Source organism: Schistocerca piceifrons, chromosome 6 (assembly GCF_021461385.2).
Source record: "Schistocerca piceifrons isolate TAMUIC-IGC-003096 chromosome 6, iqSchPice1.1, whole genome shotgun sequence".
Taxonomy (NCBI): Eukaryota; Metazoa; Arthropoda; class Insecta; order Orthoptera; family Acrididae; genus Schistocerca; species Schistocerca piceifrons.
Window position 1 is genome coordinate 501,186,075 of NC_060143.1, and position 19,329 is coordinate 501,205,403.

Consider the following 19,329-nt stretch of genomic DNA (forward strand, 5'->3'; position numbering starts at 1 on the left):
GTTAGTTACGTTTAAGTAGTTCTAAGTACTAGGGGACTGATGACCACAGCAGTTAAGTCCTATAGTGCTCAGAGCGATTTGAACCATTTGTTCCTCTCCAAGTCCTTGGAAGACTGGGACCTCTCCCAAGGTCGCCGCCATACCCATCGACGATGCTCATTGGGGGGTAGTGCAAAACCGCGATTCTTCGGTGAACACAATATGATTCCATTCATCACAGTCCATGCATTCCTGTTTTGTCGCGTTTCCAAATGCAGCCGTTTGTGTTGTACTCACGGGAGCCTACACACGGAACGAGAAATCCTGGTCTGACTGCTGATAGTCTCCGATGATGATGATGATGATGATGTTGGTTTGTGGGGCGCTCAACATTATGGTCATCAGTACCGGCACAAGTAACCAATCTTTCCATTTCCATTCCCGCCACTTCCAGAATGATGAACGATAGAATGTTGAAGGGAGTACATTCCTTTTTTTGGGATGGCAGCGCTGAGAGTTCTAATTCTCCAACAATTAGCCAGTCCAGATAGCTATTTCAGTTAACAGTTGGCAGGAAGTTTTCACTGACGTCAGATTTCTCCCTCTTGCACCGGCTGCACCGACTACCTGTTCACGTTTCCCATTCTTGTTAATGATCGACACAGTTTTTCTGTAAGTTGACTTCCGAGACAAAGCTTACTTCAGGTCTCCCTGTAAACAATGTAAAATATTTATCCTACTTGTCTATGGTGCACGTGTCATCCTGGAGTAGCTAACACCGACTGAAAACATCGTTAGCGGACAATCTGCTGCTTTAGTTGCTCCCCCAAATGTTTTAGGCAAGGGAAGTAGAAAATGTACACGTAGCAGTCTGATACCTATTTTTATTAGAGCCTAAGACTCTTACTATTTCTTGTACAAAATTGTGAAGTGTTCAAGATGGACATTGTTTTGGTTCGTTCTAAAGTTCAAACAGCTTAGATCAGCGCAGTTCTGTACATCACAAGCTCTCATTATTCCTCTTGTATAAAGATTTTTTCCTTTTTTTTTTTTTTTTTTTTTTTTTTGCAGTACAAAATTTCAAAGAATATTATTTTCTCCACTTGTTTTCTAGTGAAAATAATTTTTTATTTTTGAAATTGTAGATTACACTTCCAAAGTAGATAATTACACATTTGTATAGGATTTCCTTAAATATGATTTATGAATATAAGGAAAAACTCTGCAGTTCTCTTAGTCCTTTGCTTCTTACTTATTTTGGTAAACGCTGTCCTAAAGCTCTGCATTTCCACTACGGGTAGCTTTTTTTGAAACAATTTTCCCTGAGTGCTTGTCTGATAAAACGATGACTATCCTGTTAAGTGACCCAAAGGAATCGAATTCTTTGTCTGTTGATGTCGAGAATGTAATAGTTATCGGAGGCCTATGTGTTCCTCACACGACTGATTCGGCAGGCACGTATTTGGTATATTGAAAGATGACTCTTAGTCCTTTTCATATAGACTGACGAGATGTTTAATCTGTGCGTTATGACGGCGACGCTGTATACAGGCAGGTTCACGTAACACTTGCACCGCATGTATTTCGGGCACGGAAGGCCCAATCGATATATGATTTTCACATAACGAATTGTAAAAACGGCATGTATTTGCAGCCAATACACAGATTTCGTGTCGTTGACGGAAGTGCAGTTATTTACGACAGTTATAAGTCTTTAAATACGACCGTGCTTGTTGACAGCAAAATAACGAAAGTGGATTAAATATGTAAGAATGTCAATGGTGTGTGTCCCAGAAATCTAGTACAAGTAGTTTACGAGTTATGGTATTGCGAACACTGTAAACACCGAAAGGTTTGCTACATCCCATTGCGTAGATGCTGGGCAAAGACAATAAGTTTGAGTACATTTGGTATGTGTATGCTGAGATTGCATTGCGACGGTTCTGTCAATTATTGTGTGACAGTGGACGTTGTAGGACGTTATTGGAAGATGATACTTCCCAATGCGAAAAAAGAAGATGTGCTGATGATTTACGACGAATATAGGAAGTGTGCTGTTCGTTCGTCTAAAATTCACGCTGAGAGATACTCCAGCAAACATGAAATTCTTCATTCACTTCATTCCCTTCAGACGGTACAGATGACTTGAACCGGCGTATTACTACTACTTGCACTGTAATTTCCGCTGAAAATCTAGAACGTTTGAGGCAACCGTTTCATAGCAGACTGCAAGCTTCTATTAACACTGGTGGTCATCATTTCGAGAAAAGACTTTGATGGTACATTGGTTCTTTACGTGTGAGCCCCCACAGAGGTGCTGTATTCACCTTTGTTTCTCCTTTGGCATAGGTTGTGTCCTATTTATCAACGCGGCTCTTACAGAGACGTATTAACATGTGTGTAGGGCTGCACATACGCACCCAAGTGAATTTCAAATTCGTTTGTGCTACCACATGGAACACACAAGTGCCACTTTTTTCGACGTCCAAATTCCGTTATCTTATAAACTACTTGCGCTAGACTCTTGCAGAAAACACCACTGACATTGAACCTTAGTCTACTTTCATTATGGTACTGTCAATTGACATAGTCCCATTAACATAATTGTACCTTTTGTAAATAAATGAACATTTGAAGCTCATACCACGTATGAGCTGCAAAGGCAGGCCCCTACCTACCATTCCAGTCTGTGAAAACCGCGTATCAGCTGCTTCTTCCATTACCGAAATATTTGCGTCAGAGTGTGAAATGCAAATTTCACATTGGGGAGGGAGCGCTAAAACCTTCTGGAAGGAAGATAGGACTACCTTTTTTATTTCAGTTAAGTTCCTTTATCCATCATTCCACGTGCGACTACAGTTGGGCGATTACATGTGCAGTTGAAATTAAGACGTTACAGTGTCAAAGGGGGCGGGAACGTTGGGTTGGTGTTTCAAACGGTAACAAAAACATTTCCCGCCCCGAAACCTTACGTCGAGCGTGCCAAAGACGCTGTTTGCGTGAGGAAGGCAGCTAAATTTTAACGCAAGTCTCTTCCCTCCATCTCATAGAGAATGTTACTTTGAGAGTGAGGGAGATGGAAAACGCGGATCCGCCAAGGAGAGGATCACTGGCGTGTTCCAATTTCTTATGAAAACTCCTCCCCACCAGTCCGCAGAGGGAGCGTTTTGGACACTAGAGAGACATGCAAGACGCTGTTTGCGTGAGGAAGGCAGCTAAATTTTAACGCAAGTCTCTTCTCTCCATCTCATAGAGAATGTTACTTTGAGAGTAAGGGAGATGGAAAACGCGGATCCGCCAAGGAGAGGATCACTGGCGTGTTCCAATTTCTTATGAAAACTCCCCCCCCCAGTCCCCAGAGGGAGCGTTTTGGACACTAGAGAGACATGCAAGACGCTGTTTGCGTGAGGAAGGCAGCTAAATGTTAACGCAAGTCTCTTCTCTCCATCTCATAGAGAATGTTACTTTGAGAGTGAGGGAGATGGAAAACGCGGATCCGCCAAGGAGAGGATCACCGGCGTGTTCCAATTTCTTATGAAAACTCCTCCCCACCAGTCCGCAAAGGGAGCGTTTTGGACATTAGAGAGACATGCAGGTCGGGGAATGGACAGAAGACGCGTACTCCGCACGGCCCATCGTTGGTGTGTTTCAAATCCACCGATAGTGGTCCCACCTTCCTCTCTAACTGTGAGTTAACGCCTTTCTGTCAGACGCAGAGACGGCTAAGTGTGAAAGATACAAAGGGACGGAGAGTTATAAGCCTGAAGATAACTGGACATTTTAAAATTTAACGAGTTTCATCCTCTCGCTTTTGATACGAAAGTAATAATCATGAAAAAATGGGGACGGAAGACGGGAGCAAGGTATACATTCAGACGAGGATAAGTAGGCGACGACAGGCGGGAGGAATTATGATTGGTCACCTTACAATTTAGAGCAGTTTGCTTTGCCCTACTCCTAAAGACCGAGAAACGACCTCTACACGTCTGATTCTCTAGGAGACGGGCAGAGTAAGGCTAGCGCGGAACTCTGAATCGCGTCGAAGACAGAGTAGCGTGCAGCGCCTCATTGCTGCGTTAGTGTGCTTCTGTGAGTACTTGAAGTCGTCTGCTGTTTCTCCGGAAGTCGGTGTTTAAGCCATGTTGAAGATAATTCTTGTTTACGGCTCCATCTCAATTTCGCATTTTTACTCAGGCTACATGTTTCAGTCACTTTGAATCATTTTCAGGTTTAAGTAGTTGCTTCAGTAGCCCGTCTTGTCTACTCGAAACAACGTATCAGAGTTTTCCGTCCCACGTTCCTTCACCGCCGTTTTCAAAATTAGGATCGGCGATGAAGTTGAGGCCCAGGTACCAATCATCGAATTGTCACGCAACGGAAAAGTCTTCCGAGCCCCGGTGGCGGAATATGACTTGGAGGAGACCTGTAGATTGCTTTACTGTTATCATAAATGGCCTTTACTTCAGAAGACATGGTTAACTAGTTGATAATCATGAAGAAACATAGGACAAGATCGCTAACAGTGACCGATGAACAGAACGTTATGTGGCAAGTCATGGACCCACTAACACAATAACTGGGGAATATTCCGCACGTAAGGATATAATTCTCACGCCTGCCATGCAAGACCACTTGAGAATCGAACTTCTCTGCTAACCACCGCCTACTATTTGAAAAACTGGAGACCGAGTGAGGAATGAATACGGCATGGCAGGACCGGACATCCAGTGATGTTGAGTCCACTGTCACGTTAAGAGGTAAGAATAGCCCCAAAATATCCCTGATCTGAATGAATCAAGTGAGTGGAAAGGAAAGAGACAGAGCGCGACCTAATATGACTTACTGTAGCCGACATTACCGTCCTGAGAGATTCAGCAACTGTACTGCTGTTTAAGATAGTTATTAATTATTGTTCGGTCTCAGTTGCACGTTTTTAATCATATTACATATACTGATCACTTTTTATGATGATCCGGTCTAAGTAGTAGCGTCAGCAAACCGTCTTGCCTACATAGAAGCAGTGCGTTCTGAGTGTTCTGACATTGACTGAAGAGTAGAATTTCTCTTGGCTCATCCTAGCAGGATACGTTTTAGGTAAATAAGAGGCAACTTTCAGTATGGCAACACCAGCGTACTGGCAGTGTCAAATGTTGGTGGTCAAAATAGGAGGAGCTGAATATCTGGAAATGAAGAATACTTTTTGACAAGAAATGCCTCTTCTATAAACTGGAAGGTTACATCTCAATAAAAAACTAATTAATATTCTAGGAAGAAATCTTCGACTATCGTTCTGTACAGTTCAGACGTACTTCAAAACAAAAAATGCTTTTCAGTACACTTACGAATGAATCACAGAAAAAAAGCAATGTAAAATTTAAGTACAGAGTGAACGCGTAAAAGTTCAGATATTTTTATTGTTTACTGGGGACGGAGTATCGAAAAACATTACGTCAGTATTTATGCAATTGCAGGCTAATAATTATAACAAGTAAGTTTTTAGGATGGGTAGCACCTCCAAGTGTGTTTGGCACCGGTATGCGAATAAGGTTTATATTCCCTAGGCAGCAACGCAGTTACGAAGTGCAGATGTGTGTAGACAAGAGGAGAGTCTGTACTGACAGAGTTGTAGCCCACTAAGTGGTGCATTTACGACTGTGCGGAACACATCAGGTAGTAAAGTTTGCGACGGTTTTTGGGAGGGCTATTCGAAGCAGAGAAAAAACAATCAGCACACTGACGTGTGTATCTATGAAGATACAACATATAAAAATACCTCCACTTATACCTATTACATCCTGTATAGCTTGTGAGTATTAATTCATCTAATTGCCAGGCAGCATTCCGGTACATTATTCCAGAAGCCTTAAACAGTGAACTGTCGGAACATCTTGGTGTGATTGATTGATGGTGTATACAACTATTTAAAATCAGGTTTTGTTGTGGGCCGTGAAGTAAGCGCATTATGATCCCCAGTAACTGAATTTGAGGAAGACAACAAAGTTGTTGATCGGAATGTCGCGCGTTTCAGTGTAATCGCCTACTCGACCGAGAACTCGATAATAAGTCGCATAACGTGGCCTTATGTTCACAGATCACTGTTTGCACAAGCTGTTGTTGACTCAGGCTAATGTTGGCTAATTCGTTTTTTGTAAAAGTCTGGCTGGAAACAAATTAAGTATAATTAAGTATAATTATCTTCATTTAGCGAAAGCTTAAAAAGTAGGCCTATGTTGTTAGCAATCGTGAGTGTCAAGTGTTTTAGCTGCTGTGGGAAAGTTAGTTCTGGGGTGCTACGCAGCTGTTGTGAGAGATCCTCTCATTGGGGGGAATGTAGTGGCATGCAAATTGGGGAACAAAATGAGACTCTTGCTAGGTACTGTAGAGTGTGTTCACGGGATACGAAAATAGCAGAACAGGACGGGAAGATTAGAGCACATCAGGCTGAATTAGACAAAGCTAGGGAGGAAATAAATAGGTTGAGGGGGAGAAGGGTGAAGAGAAGTGAGAAGTGGTAGCAGGGAACAGGGGCCACAGGAAGAGGACAGTATCTGGCAGTTTCACTGATGGCACAAAAAATAGATTTGCCCCTCTGCCACAGTTAAGTAATGAAGAGCTTCATGTAGATGCATGTGTAGCTGATGCACAGCAGAATTCAGTTAGGAAGCCTGTTGCTTCAGAAAAAGTAGGAAGCAGGAAGAAAATTCTGCTGTTAGGTGGCAGTCATGGAAGAGGTGTGGGCCAGCTTCTACAGGAAAATTAGGTGACAGCTACCAGGTCACAAACATTTTCAAGCCTAGAGCATCTCTCAGTCAAGTGATAGAGATCTTCGTGTAAAGATTTCACCAAGGAGGACATGTTGTAATTGTGGGTGGAGCAAGAAAAGAATTGATTAGGACCTGGGTTACAGTATTGAGAGTGACCAGGTAAAAATAGCATCAGCGACGAACAATACTAGTGTTGGGTTTGTGCCTGTTTTAAAGTGGTACAATCGACCCCAGTTGAACAGCTCTGTGAACGGGTCAATATGGAGTTGGATCAACTGCTTTCGGCTGGGTCTGGGTCAGGGATTGGTTTGGCTCCTGTTGAAACTATTGGTAGGTGGGGCTTTACTTCTCATGGCCTGCATCTCTGTAGAATAGGGAAGGATATACTGGTTAGGCTGATAGCAAATTCTCTAAAGGGGGGACACTGCAACTCATGGAAGTAGTTCTTCTTTAGGTTAACCTCATTATCTACACATTCATTGTTTAAACCAGATGTATCTGAAAATGTTAAGCAAAATACTTGTGAAGACACAGAAAAGTAACAGTAAATTTACTACAACAAAATATCAGAGGTTTAAAAACAAAACTTATGAATTTCAGATCTGTTTAGATGAGCTATAGTCAACACATGCTGCTGATATTATTTGTATTTCTGAACATCATTTAGGTAGTGGAATTGAAATACCTAATATGGAAGGGTACATCATAGCTTCAAAGTATTGTATAAAAGGGATGGAGAAAGGAGGAATTGCCACTTACATTAGAAAGGGTCACAAGTACAAAAACACTGACATTCTTAAATACTGTAGTGATGAGCATTCTGGTGCATGTGCCACACAAGTAGAAACACACAAAAGAAATATAATTATAGTCACAATATGCAGGGCTCCAACTGGAATTTCTGGCTATTCACTAAACAGCTTGATGCAGTATTAAATTTCTTAACTTCTAAAAATAGTGAACTCATACTAAGTGGAAGTTTTAATTTAAATTTCTGAAGGATACTCACTCAAGATCCATACTAGAGTCTCTTACCACTTCTTACAATCTCATTCCCTTAGTACAGTTTCCAACCAGGATTTTGGGTACCAGCACCACTGCTACTGATGACATTTTCATAGATACTACCACACTAGCAAATCATAGTATAAATCCAGTATTTAATGGCCTTTCAGATCATGATGCCCAGTTGCTTACATTTAACATAGTGGGGTCTGATTTAAATAATAACAGTAAGTGGGAAGCTATATGAATAATAAATGAAACAGGAACTGTAGGTATAAAAAACTGTTTGAGGAATACAGACTGGAAAGATGTATACAGTTCACCTGGTATAAATGAAAAACTCACTGTTTCTCTAATATGGTCATAGGTCACACAGAAAACTGATGCACAAAGAAAGTAATCAAAGCAAATAGATTAAATGTTTCAAAACCTTGGATTACAAATGGAATAAAAGTATCTTCCAAAACGAAAAGAAGACAATACTTAATGGCAAGGAAAAACGATGACTACACAGCTAAAACACATTACAAATTATATTGTAAAATTCTAGACAGAGAATCAGAACCTCAAAATGTATTTATTTTCAAGAAAAAATAAATGCCTCTAATAACAAGATAAAAACTAAATGAAACACAGTAAAAAGTGAAACAGCGAAAACTAATCAGGCAAATGAGGAAACTATGTTAAATGTAAATAATTAGTTGATTAGAGATACCTCCAAAATTGCAGACACTTTCAACAACTATTTCCTTTCAGTAGCAGGCAACTTAGGTTTGCATAGTTCCTTAGAGGACGTCTTAAGATATTTAAAAAATGCATTTCTGCAGAAGTTTGACAAAATTCAACAATATACTACCTCACCAAAAGAGATTTCTTGTATTATTAGCTCTCTTAAAAACAAATGTTCCAGTGGTTATGATGAAATGAGCATTACAATAATTAAATGTTGCTCCTCAGAACTTTGTGACATACTGAGTTACTTATGTAATGAATCCCTCCACAGTGGTACTTTCAAAGGTAGGCTTAAATATGCTATTGTCAAACCTAAAAAGGAGACAAATCATCATTGGAAAACTTCTGTCCCATGTAATTATTGGCAATATTTTCAAAAGTGTTTTAAAGAGTTATGTACAATAGACTTTATAAACACTTAGTACAGAAAAATATTGTCATTCACAATCAGTTTTTATTTCGGAAAGGATTGTCAACTGATCAATCTATATTCACTTTTATAGATGATATATTAGAATCAATAACTCAAAAGATATTACCACTTTATATATTCTGTGATCTGGCTAAAGCTTTTGATTGTGTTAAGCATTATATCCTTATACAAAAATTAAATTGTATGGGATAACAGGAGTAACACGCTCATGGTTCTCACCCTATCCTTTTAGTAGAAAACAGTGTGTGTTTGGGTCAGGCTTACCACATAACAATGGTCATTGAAAATATGAAACCATCAGACGAGGAGTGCACCAGGGCTCTATTTTAGGACCCTTGTTGTTTACAGGGTGTTACAACAAAAACGTACAGTCAAACTTTCAGGAAACATTCCTCACACACAAAGAAAGAAAATATGTTATGTGGACATGTGTCCGGAAACGCTTACTTTCCATGGTAGAGCTCATTTTATTACTTCTCTTCAAATCACATTAATCATGGAATGGAAACACACAGCAACAGAACGTACCAGCTTGACTTCAAACACTTTGTTACAGGAAATGTTCAAAATGTCCTCCGTTAGCGAGGATACATGCATCCACCCTCCGTCGTTTGGAATCCCTGATGCGCTGATGCAGCCCTGGAGAATGTCGTATTGCATCACAGCCGTCCGCAATACGAGCACGATGATTCTCTACATTTGGTACCGGGGTTGCGTAGACAAGAGCTTTCAAATGGCCCCATAAATGAAAGTCAAGAGGGTTGAGGTCATGAGAGCGTGGAGGCCATGGAATTGGTCCGCCTCTACCAATCCATCGATCACCGAATCTGTGGTTGAGAAGCGTACGAACACTTCGATTGAAATGTGCAGGAGCTCCATCGTGCATGAACCACATGTTGTGTCGTACTTGTAAAGGCACATGTTTTAGCAGCACAGGTAGAGTATCCCGCATGAAATCATGGCGGTGAATCGAGGAAGTACAGTACATACTGACGAAACTAAAATGAGCTCTGACATGGAAATTAAGCGTTTCTGGACACATGACCACATAACATCTTTTCTTTATTTATGTGTGAGGACTGTTTCCTGAAAGTTTGGCAGTACCTTTTTGTAACACCCTGTATATTAATGACCTTCCATATGCAATGTGTAGGTAAAAAGACGAGGGCTAGTAGAAATCCTTGGGTAACAGAAGAAATATTTAATTTAATTGATGAAAGGAGAAAATATAAAAATGCAGTAAGTGAAACAGGCAAAAAGGAATACAAACGTCTCAAAAATGAGATCGACAGGAAGTGCAAAATGGCTAAGCAGGGATGGCTAGAAGACAAATGTAAGGATGTAGAGGCCTATCTCATTAGGGGTAAGATAGATACCGCCTACAGGAAAATTAAAGAGACCTTTGGAGATAAGAGAACAACTTGTATGAATATCAAGAGCTCAGATGGAAACCCAGTTCTAAGCAAAGAAGGGAAAGCAGAAAGGTGGAAGGAGTATATAGAGGGTCTATACAAGGGCGATGTACTTGAGGACAATATTATGGAAATGGAAGAGGATGTAGATGAAGATGAAATGGGAGCTATGATACTGCGTCAAGAGTTTGACAGAGCACTGAAAGACCTGAGTCGAAACGAGGCCCCCGGAGTAGACAATATTCCATTGGAACTACTGACGGCCGTGGGAGAGCCAGTCCTGACAAAACTCTACCATCTGGTGAGCAAGATGTATGAAACAGGCGAAATACCCTCAGACTTCAAGAAGAATATAATAATTCCAATCCCAAAGAAAGCAGGTGTTGACAGATGTGAAAATTACCGAACTATCAGCTTAATAAGTCACAGCTGCAAAATACTAACACGAATTCTTTACAGACGAATGGAAAAACTGGTAGAAGCCAACCTCGGGGAAGATCAGTTTGGATTCCGTAGAAACACTGGAATACGTGAGGCAATACTGACCTTACGACTTATCTTAGAAGAAAGATTAAGGAAAGGCAAACCTACGTTTCTAGCATTTGTAGACTTACAGAAAGCTTTTGACAATGTTGACTGGAATACTCTCTTTCAAATTCTAAAGGTGGCAGGGGTAAAATACAGGGAGCGAAAGGCTATTTACAATTTGTACAGAAACCAGATGGCAGTTATAAGAGTCGAGGGACATGAAAGGGAAGCAGTGGTTGGGAAGGGAGTAAGACAGGGTTGTAGCCTCTCCCCGATGTTGTTCAATCTGTATATTGAGCAAGCAGTAAGGGAAACAAAAGAAAAATTCGGAGTAGGTATTAAAATTCATGGAGAAGAAATAAAAACTTTGAGGTTCGCCGATGACATTGTAATTCTGTCAGAGACAGCAAAGGACTTGGAAGAGCAGTTGAATGGAATGGACAGTGTCTTGAAAGGAGGATATAAGATGAACATCAACAAAAGCAAAACAAGGATCATGGAATGTAGTCTAATTAAGTCAGGTGATGCTGAGGGAATTAGATTAGGAAATGAGGCACTTAAAGTAGTAAAGGAGTTTTGCTATTTGGGGAGCAAAATAACTGATGATGGTCGAAGTAGAGGGGATATAAAATGTAGGCTGGCAATGGCAAGGAAAGCGTTTCTGAAGAAGAGAAATTTGTTAACATCCAGTATTGATTTAAGTGTCAGGAAGTCATTTCTGAAAGTATTCGTATGGAGCGTGGCCATGTATGGAAGTGAAACATGGACGATAAATAGTCTGGACAAGAAGAGAATAGAAGCTTTCGAAATGTGGTGCTACAGAAGAATGCTGAAGATTAGATGGGTAGATCACATAACTAATGAGGAGGTATTGAATACGATTGGGGAGAAGAGAAGTTTGTGGCACAACTTGACCAGAAGAAGGGATCGGTTGGTAGGACATGTTCTGAGGCATCAAGGGATCACCAATTTAGTATTGGAGGGCAGCGTGGAGGATAAAAATCGTAGAGGGAGACCAAGAGATGAATACACTAAGCAGATTCAGAAGGATGTAGGTTGCAGTAGGTACTGGGAGATGAAAAAGCTTGCACAGGATAGAGTAGCATGGAGAGCTGCATCAAACCAGTCTCAGGACTGAAGACCACACAACAACATATGCAATGTCACAAAATGCAAATTTTGTCTTATTTGCAGATGATACAAGTATTGGTATACAACAGTACCCATAATCTCACTGAGCAATCAGCTAATGAAATATTTGTATCAGTGGGTGGTACACGGAAAATAGATTGTCACTGAATTTTGACAAGACGCAGTACATACAGTTTAGTGCCTCACAAAGAACACCTGACCCTATAAGTATAATGTGTTCAAACAATGAAATTAAAGCTGGTGACAGCGTCAAATTTTTAAGGGTGCAAAATGACCACAACCTAAATTGGAAAACTCACATTCTAGACTTAATGGAAAATTGTAGTTCTGCAACATTTGCGGTACGCATGATAGCAGAAATAGGTGATTTAAAAATGAAGAAGTTAGTTTATTCGGCCTACTTCCATTCACTAATGAGTTATGAAATCATCTTTTGGGGAAACTCCTCACACAAAGAAAACATTTTCAAAGTTCAAAAAAGAGTCATTAGAATTATATCTCGTGTCAGTCCTAGATCATCATGCAGAGACCTCTTTGCGAAACTTAGTATTCTAATTACTACTTCTCAGTACATATAGTCACTGATTTCCTTTGTCATTTGCTACATGTCTCTTTTTACACAAAATAGTGCAAAACATGTTTGTACTACCAGAACCAAAAGAAATCTGTATAAGGTCTATAAAAGCTTAACATTAGTACAAAAAGCAGTCAGATATATGGGTACTCATATATTCAATAACTTACCAGAGTACAGTGATAAAGATTGGTTTCAGAGTGAATTAAAGAACTTCCTGTCACCCAATATCTTCCCAAGGATTATAGCTCATGACACTGTCTGCATTAGAATTGTACAATATCCATGTATGTGAGTAAAAAATTATATAAAGAGACTTTGACTCTTTCCACATCCCAGAGACTCCTCTACAAGAGGTCCGTGGATAACGATAAATGTAATGTAATATAATGTAATGAACAATCATGAATTTGTGCCATAATGGAAGACATCCTAATTTCCCTAAGGTAAGTTGTATCTGAGAAAAATATATGAGAATCGTAGAATTAGAAACATAACAGTTCACAACAAAAACGCAGAATTTTTATATTATCCATAACCTGTTAATCATAAGATCATTCTGAACAGAATCCTTAATGCAAATACGCTGCTGAGGGCCGAGCGGAGATACCTCTGCGTGAAGTAAAGATAGCTGTTAGGAACCTATGAATCGTTACCGACGCCAGCAAAACATTATTTGAGTTCGATCTTTTATTCTCAGTGTTCGGAAGTTGTCTTTCGTTTGCACTAGCCATTGCTCATTCAGCTGCGAGTTGGATTCTAGTTCATGCAGGTGAGTAAGCTCAGCGGTTGCAAACACAGAAAAACCAGCTGACCCCACGCTAGCGGATTTCCGCGCCGAGTCAAGGATATTTCAGGCGGTTTCTCGAATACCTTCTGTCCTCGCCCGTGTGTTAGTAAAGGCGCGACTTTCATACAGTTACCCGCAGTTCTGGGAACGGATCGGGCTTCTCAAGCAGGTACACACAAGGTCAGATTTCTGAGATTGGCTTGATTCAGCCAAGTCAGTCAGTTGTCGGCGGGTCAGTGGCTGGCGCGTTACTCCGGCAGAGCGCCATGCTCATGTCGGCTATCCTGCAAACTTTCTCAAATGATTTTAAAGAAACTATTCGATAAACGAATCGATTTTTACATCAGTTAGAGCTTTGTATTTCTGCTTCGCGATAAAGTGTATGTCACTTCATGAATGGTCATAGTTATTGTCATATTTTGCATGAAAGTAACACACTAAATAAAATTCAAAAAGTTTTCAACTCAAAATTGGAATTCGCATATTGAGGATATTATACCATATATTTCTAAGTACAAAATTTGGTAAAATACTGAATTTTTCTCTAGATTTGGGAGCAATCTCGAAACAATTGGCATTATGTGTCAGGCACACTTGCGATTGCTCACGCCAGCAACAAAGCTGGAATGAAATGCTCATAAAACTTCTCATACTTTAGAAATGGTTTGAGTTATCGAAACGAGATTTTTCCAAATGCCAGAATACGAAGAGAAGAGTATTTTGCCTTGTGGTAGACAAGCAGAACATTCTTACCTACAGGGATATAGGTCTAGCTGGAGTATTTAAGAGTCATCGGTAGCTGGTGAAATGAGGGTTATTATGGCTTTGCAACAAAGGAAATCAAGAAACTGCACGTTGATATTTATACCCACAATGTGCTTTTTCATAAGCTTTTGACTTGATTTGTCCTCATTTTCTCATTTAATGAGCCATAGTTTCTGTTTTCTGTGGCATTTGCAACTTCAGTAGGATGTTAGCGAGTTGACAGTTTGTAAACTCCACTTTGTTCTACCAGAGTAAGCAAAGTCTATAACGGCAACAAGAGAAACGTAGATGATATTCGAAATTTGACACTGATTAATGTGCAGCTTTCAGTTTACAGGAACTTATAGTTTCACTGTACAACACACTTGCCATGAGACACCTTGGAAACTCCTCAAATCCGTGACCCGTGGCCTCTTGCTTGTCCAGCATGTATGGCAGCTTTGGGACCATGGGCATATCACGAAAACCCGCCGGTTTCACCCAAACAAGAATGTACCCAGCCAGCGGCCAGACTGAAGAGCTAGAACCGACGGACAGAGACTTCATGTTAGTGGGCAACGACAGACCTCATATCGACCTTGCAGGTCCATTATCAGAAACATCCGCTGAACTAGCCCGTATTCCTGGACCATCGCAGAAATCGTCTCGTGTATGGCCAGTGATGTCAGCTACCCAGGCGCCATGGCGGACTGCCGGCGAGCAGTTGCGGCCATTTCTTATATATTGTTCTACATCAATGCAGCGGGTTTTCCACCAAAATCTTTCAGCTACAGGTCTAGTATTTCTTTTCCCTCAATGGCCTGGTAAGATGTTGTTGTGTGATTGGTGGAATATTTCAGTTCTCAGAACTGAAGGAGCTACAATGTGAGGTTCAGACTTGAGAGATCTGCATCTTCATGCATTTGAAAATGAGGTTTCGTTCAAAACAATTGAAGCTCACTGTTAGCTGAATGTGCCTTTATCCAAACAGCTTACCATCCACCTACTACTTGTAAAAGTGCTATCTTCCTTCTAAGGGTATCTCTATTCATATGTTTGATCCCTGGATTATGAATTACTTCACAGTCGATATCAATTTTTATGCCCATCTCGTTAACTGACTTGATGGATCTTTCAACTGTAATAACCATTTTAAAGACGCATGGTTTGTAATCACTTTGAATTTACAACCGTACAAATAAATACTCCCACGTGCAGTAGCCACAAAAGCCATAATTCAATAAACACAATTACCGAACGAAGAGCGCTACAACTGACTTCACTTAATGCACTTTGCATATAATGCTGTGACACAACTTGAACAGAAGTAAATAAGGATATCAACGTTCGCTCAGAATCACTCTCTCTTTGCTCTTACATTCCGTTGAAGTCGTTTCTCCTTTCTGCAATGACATGTGTGCGACCAGATAAAACAGCACTGGCTCCAATAGTCTTTTACCGACATTCCAGCAACGTCCTTTCTGGCTGACCATGCCCATCCAATGTCAACGCATACATCGCCTCAGCGAGGGTCTTGGTTTACCACAGAACAGCTTCCCAACAGCTCTATGTTACTGACTGTCCATCTATAGATAGAGGACGAGCCTCCTGCTTTGGTCTCCTCCACAACCAGCCGTATCTTACACTGATTGTCGCTGGCAAGCCGCCAGGCCCAGCCACACCTTCGGCGCTCGTTTCCAGGAGATTCTAGATATGCCAGCTGCCTCGCGCAACTCACCCCAGCCACGCGGGGTAGCCGCGCGGTCTCGGGCGCCTTGCCACAGTTCGCGCGGCTCCCTCCGTCTGTGGTCTCTGTCCTCACTCTGGCATAGGTGTGTGTCGTGTCCTTCGCGTAACTTAGTTTAAGTTAGGTTAAGTATTGTGTAACCTTGGGGACCGATGACCTCAGCAGTTTGTCCCATATGAGCTTACCACAAACAAAAGAAACTTCGGCCCAGTACAGCCGTGGTGGAGGTGCCATCGGTGACGCGTCTTGCAGCAGCTGCACACTGGCAGCACTGGCCCCAGGAAAAACTACCATTACATTCGATCCTCAACAGCCTCCATCTTAAAACTCTACTGCGAAAATTTTGCTGAAAGCGTTTGAGTATTTAATTGTGTCTTCTATCTAGATATGGAGTTAAATTCGCATAATAGGCAACTGTGAGACCTATAGTTCTTGACTACTCTTTTATATTAGCTATCAGTTGAATGGTACATACTGGGAAAAAATAGTAAGGGAAGTAACCGACCAGGATTTATAGGATCGTTGGGTATAGGTATATCCAACGAGCTGAATTGAGAAGTGTTGAGGTGGAAAGTAGGAAAACGGGAAGCTATAATTGTTGTGCCATATTGCAAAATGCGATGGTATAATGTACAATGCAGAGGAAAGAAACAGCCCTGAGTGGGATAGGGTGGCTAAAAATCGAGACTGTGTACGTTGCAGGTAATCAGCTACGAATGTGCGAGTGTGAACGTGTCTGCTGTCCATGTAGCTCAGGATCATTTAAGATTCTGTCAGTGTGACCTGTGTCTCGTGCCCATCCTGCAGGTGATGAGATATGAATGCATGAATATGAACTGTGCCTACTGTCTGTGTTGCAGGTGAAGAACGAGAACAGTGTCTTCTGTGCAAGTTGTAAGTGATCGGGTACGACTGTGTCAGTGTGTGAACTGCGTCTCTTGCTTTGTGATGCAGTTGATCGTTTACCATTGTGTGTGTGTGTGAACTGTGTCTGCTGCCCATCCTGCAATTGATCAGTTAGGACTGTGTGAGTGTGAACTGTGTTTGCTGTACACGTTTCACATGGTCACTTGCGACTGTGTGAAAGTAATGTGTGTCTGCTGCCCATCCTGCAGGTGATCATATATGACTGTGTGAATTATGTCTGCTGCCCCTGTAGCAACTGAGCGACCATGACTGCATGAGTTTGAACCGTGCTTCCTGTCCGTGTTGCAGATGAACAGTTATAACAGCGTCTGCTGTGCAAGTTGCAAGTGATCAGGTATGACTACGAGACTGTGAACTCTGTCTGTTGCCGGTGATATAGTTATTCATTTTCCACTGTCGGCATGTGAACTGTGACTACTTTCCACCTTGCACGTGATAAACTATGACTGTGTGAGTGTGTTTCAAGTTTTCTGCCCATGTAGCAGGTGATCAGGTACAACTGTGCGAATATGAACAGTTTCTGTTGCCTGTGACGCGAAGTTCAATACTTACCACTGTATGATGTAAACTGTGACTCCTGTCCATGCTGCCAGGTAATAAGTTACGAATCTGTACCTGTATCATACCTGCTGCCTATGTTGTTGTTGTTGTGGTCTTCAGTCCTGAGTCCGGTTTGATGCAGCTCTCCATGCTAATCTATCCTGTGCAAGCTTCTTCATCTCCCAGTACCTACTGCAACCTACATCCTTCTTTATCTCCTTAGTGTATTCATCTCTTGGTCTCCCTCTACGATTTTTACCCTCCACGCTGCCCTCCAATACTAAATTGGTGATCCCTTGATGCCTCAAGACATGTCCTACCAACCGATCCCTTCTTCTAGTCAAGTTGTGCCACAAACTTCTCTTCTCCCCAATCCTATTCAATACCTCCTCATTAGTTACGTGATGTACCCACCTAATCTTCAACATTCTTCTGTAGCACCACATTTCGAAAGCTTCTATTCTCTTCTTGTCCACACTATTTATTGTCCATGTTTCACTTCCATACATGGCTACACTCCATACAAACACTTTCAAAAACGACTTCCTGACACTTAAATCTATACTCGATGTCAGCAAATTTCTCTTCTTCAGAAACGCTTTCCTTGCCATTGATAGTCTACATTTTATATCCTCTCTACTTCGACCATCATCAGTAATTCTGCTCCCCAAATAGCAAAACTCCTTTACTACTTTAAGTGTCTCATTTCCTAATCCAATTGCCTCAGCATCACCCGACATAATTCGACTGCATTCCATGATCCTCGTTTTGCTTTTGTTGATGTTCATCTTATACCCTCCTTTCAAGACACTGTCCATTCCGTTCAACTGCTCTTCCAAGTCCTTTGCTGTCTCTGACAGCTGCCTATGTAGCAGGTTATAAACTATGAGTCCGAGAGTGTGTCCCATGTTTGCTGCCCACGTTCAGATGGTCAGCTACTGATGTATGAGTATGAAGCATGTCTGCTGGCCACGAAATGAAATGTCGTGTGGCGTGGACTTCCTGTCGGGCGGACTGGTCGCTTTGTGCAAGTCTTCCTAGCTGATGCTACTCTTGCGAATTGCATGTCCACGAGGATGATAGGATGAAGACAGCACAACACACGGTACCCGAGAGGACAAGATCTCCGATCCAAATGGAAATCGGACCTCGGCCCCTAGCAGGGCATTCTGACTCGCTGACCATTCAGGAATGGAGTCGGGCTCTTGACCGTGTAGCAGGTGATCACTTACGATTGTGTGATTTTGAACCATGTTTGCCATCCGAGTTACAGGTGATTGTCAGCGACTCTGTGTGTGTGAATCGTGTATGTTGTATTTGTTGCACTCAGCGTCTGCGGCTGTGTGAGGGTGAACATTGTCTGCTCTCCGCTTTACAGGTGATGCGTAAGTGTGCGAGAGTTTGAACCGTGCCAGCTGCCTAAGTTCAGATGACCAGTTGAGACTGTGTGAGTGTGAACCGTGTGTCCTGACCTCGTTGCAGGTGATCAGCTACGACTCCCCGCGTGGCGGCGTCAGCGTGGCCACGGACAAGGGCCCCGTCACGACGACGCGCTTGCTGGTGCAGCGCGCCAACGCGGCCGACGCCGGCAACTACTCGTGCCGGCCCAGCAACGCGCGCGCCGACACCATCACCGTGCACGTGCTCGACGGTACGTGCCGCACCACCCAACCGCATCGCTATTACTCCAATACTGCTTTTCCACACCCCTACAACATCCCCAATGTAGTTTGCAGGTTCCATCAATGTACGCTACTGGCCATTAAAATTGCTACACCATGAAGATGACGTGCAACAGACGCGAAATTTAATCGACAGGAACAAGATGCTGTGATATGCAAAAGATTAGCTTTTCAGAGCGTTCACACAAGGTTGACGCCGGTGTCGACACCTACAATGTGCTAACATGAGGAAAGTTTCCAACCGATTTCTCATACACAGTTGACCGGCGTTGCCTGGTGAAACGTTGTTGTGATGCCTCGTGTAAGGAGGAGAAATGGGT

At 41.9% G+C, this 19,329-nt stretch overlaps 1 protein-coding gene across 1 annotated transcript in view; it reads left to right on the forward strand.

Annotated features, from left to right (window-relative positions):
• The window catches only part of LOC124803423 (opioid-binding protein/cell adhesion molecule-like), a 503,265-nt gene extending 484,172 nt beyond the window's left edge, over positions 1-19,093 (forward strand). Inside the window, exons 4-5 of the mRNA XM_047264606.1 lie at positions 18,810-18,968; positions 19,064-19,093. Of these exons, the coding sequence (XP_047120562.1) occupies positions 18,810-18,968; positions 19,064-19,093 (189 nt within the window). The remainder of the gene's footprint in view (positions 1-18,809; positions 18,969-19,063) is intronic.
• The last annotated feature ends 236 nt before the right edge of the window (positions 19,094-19,329 follow it).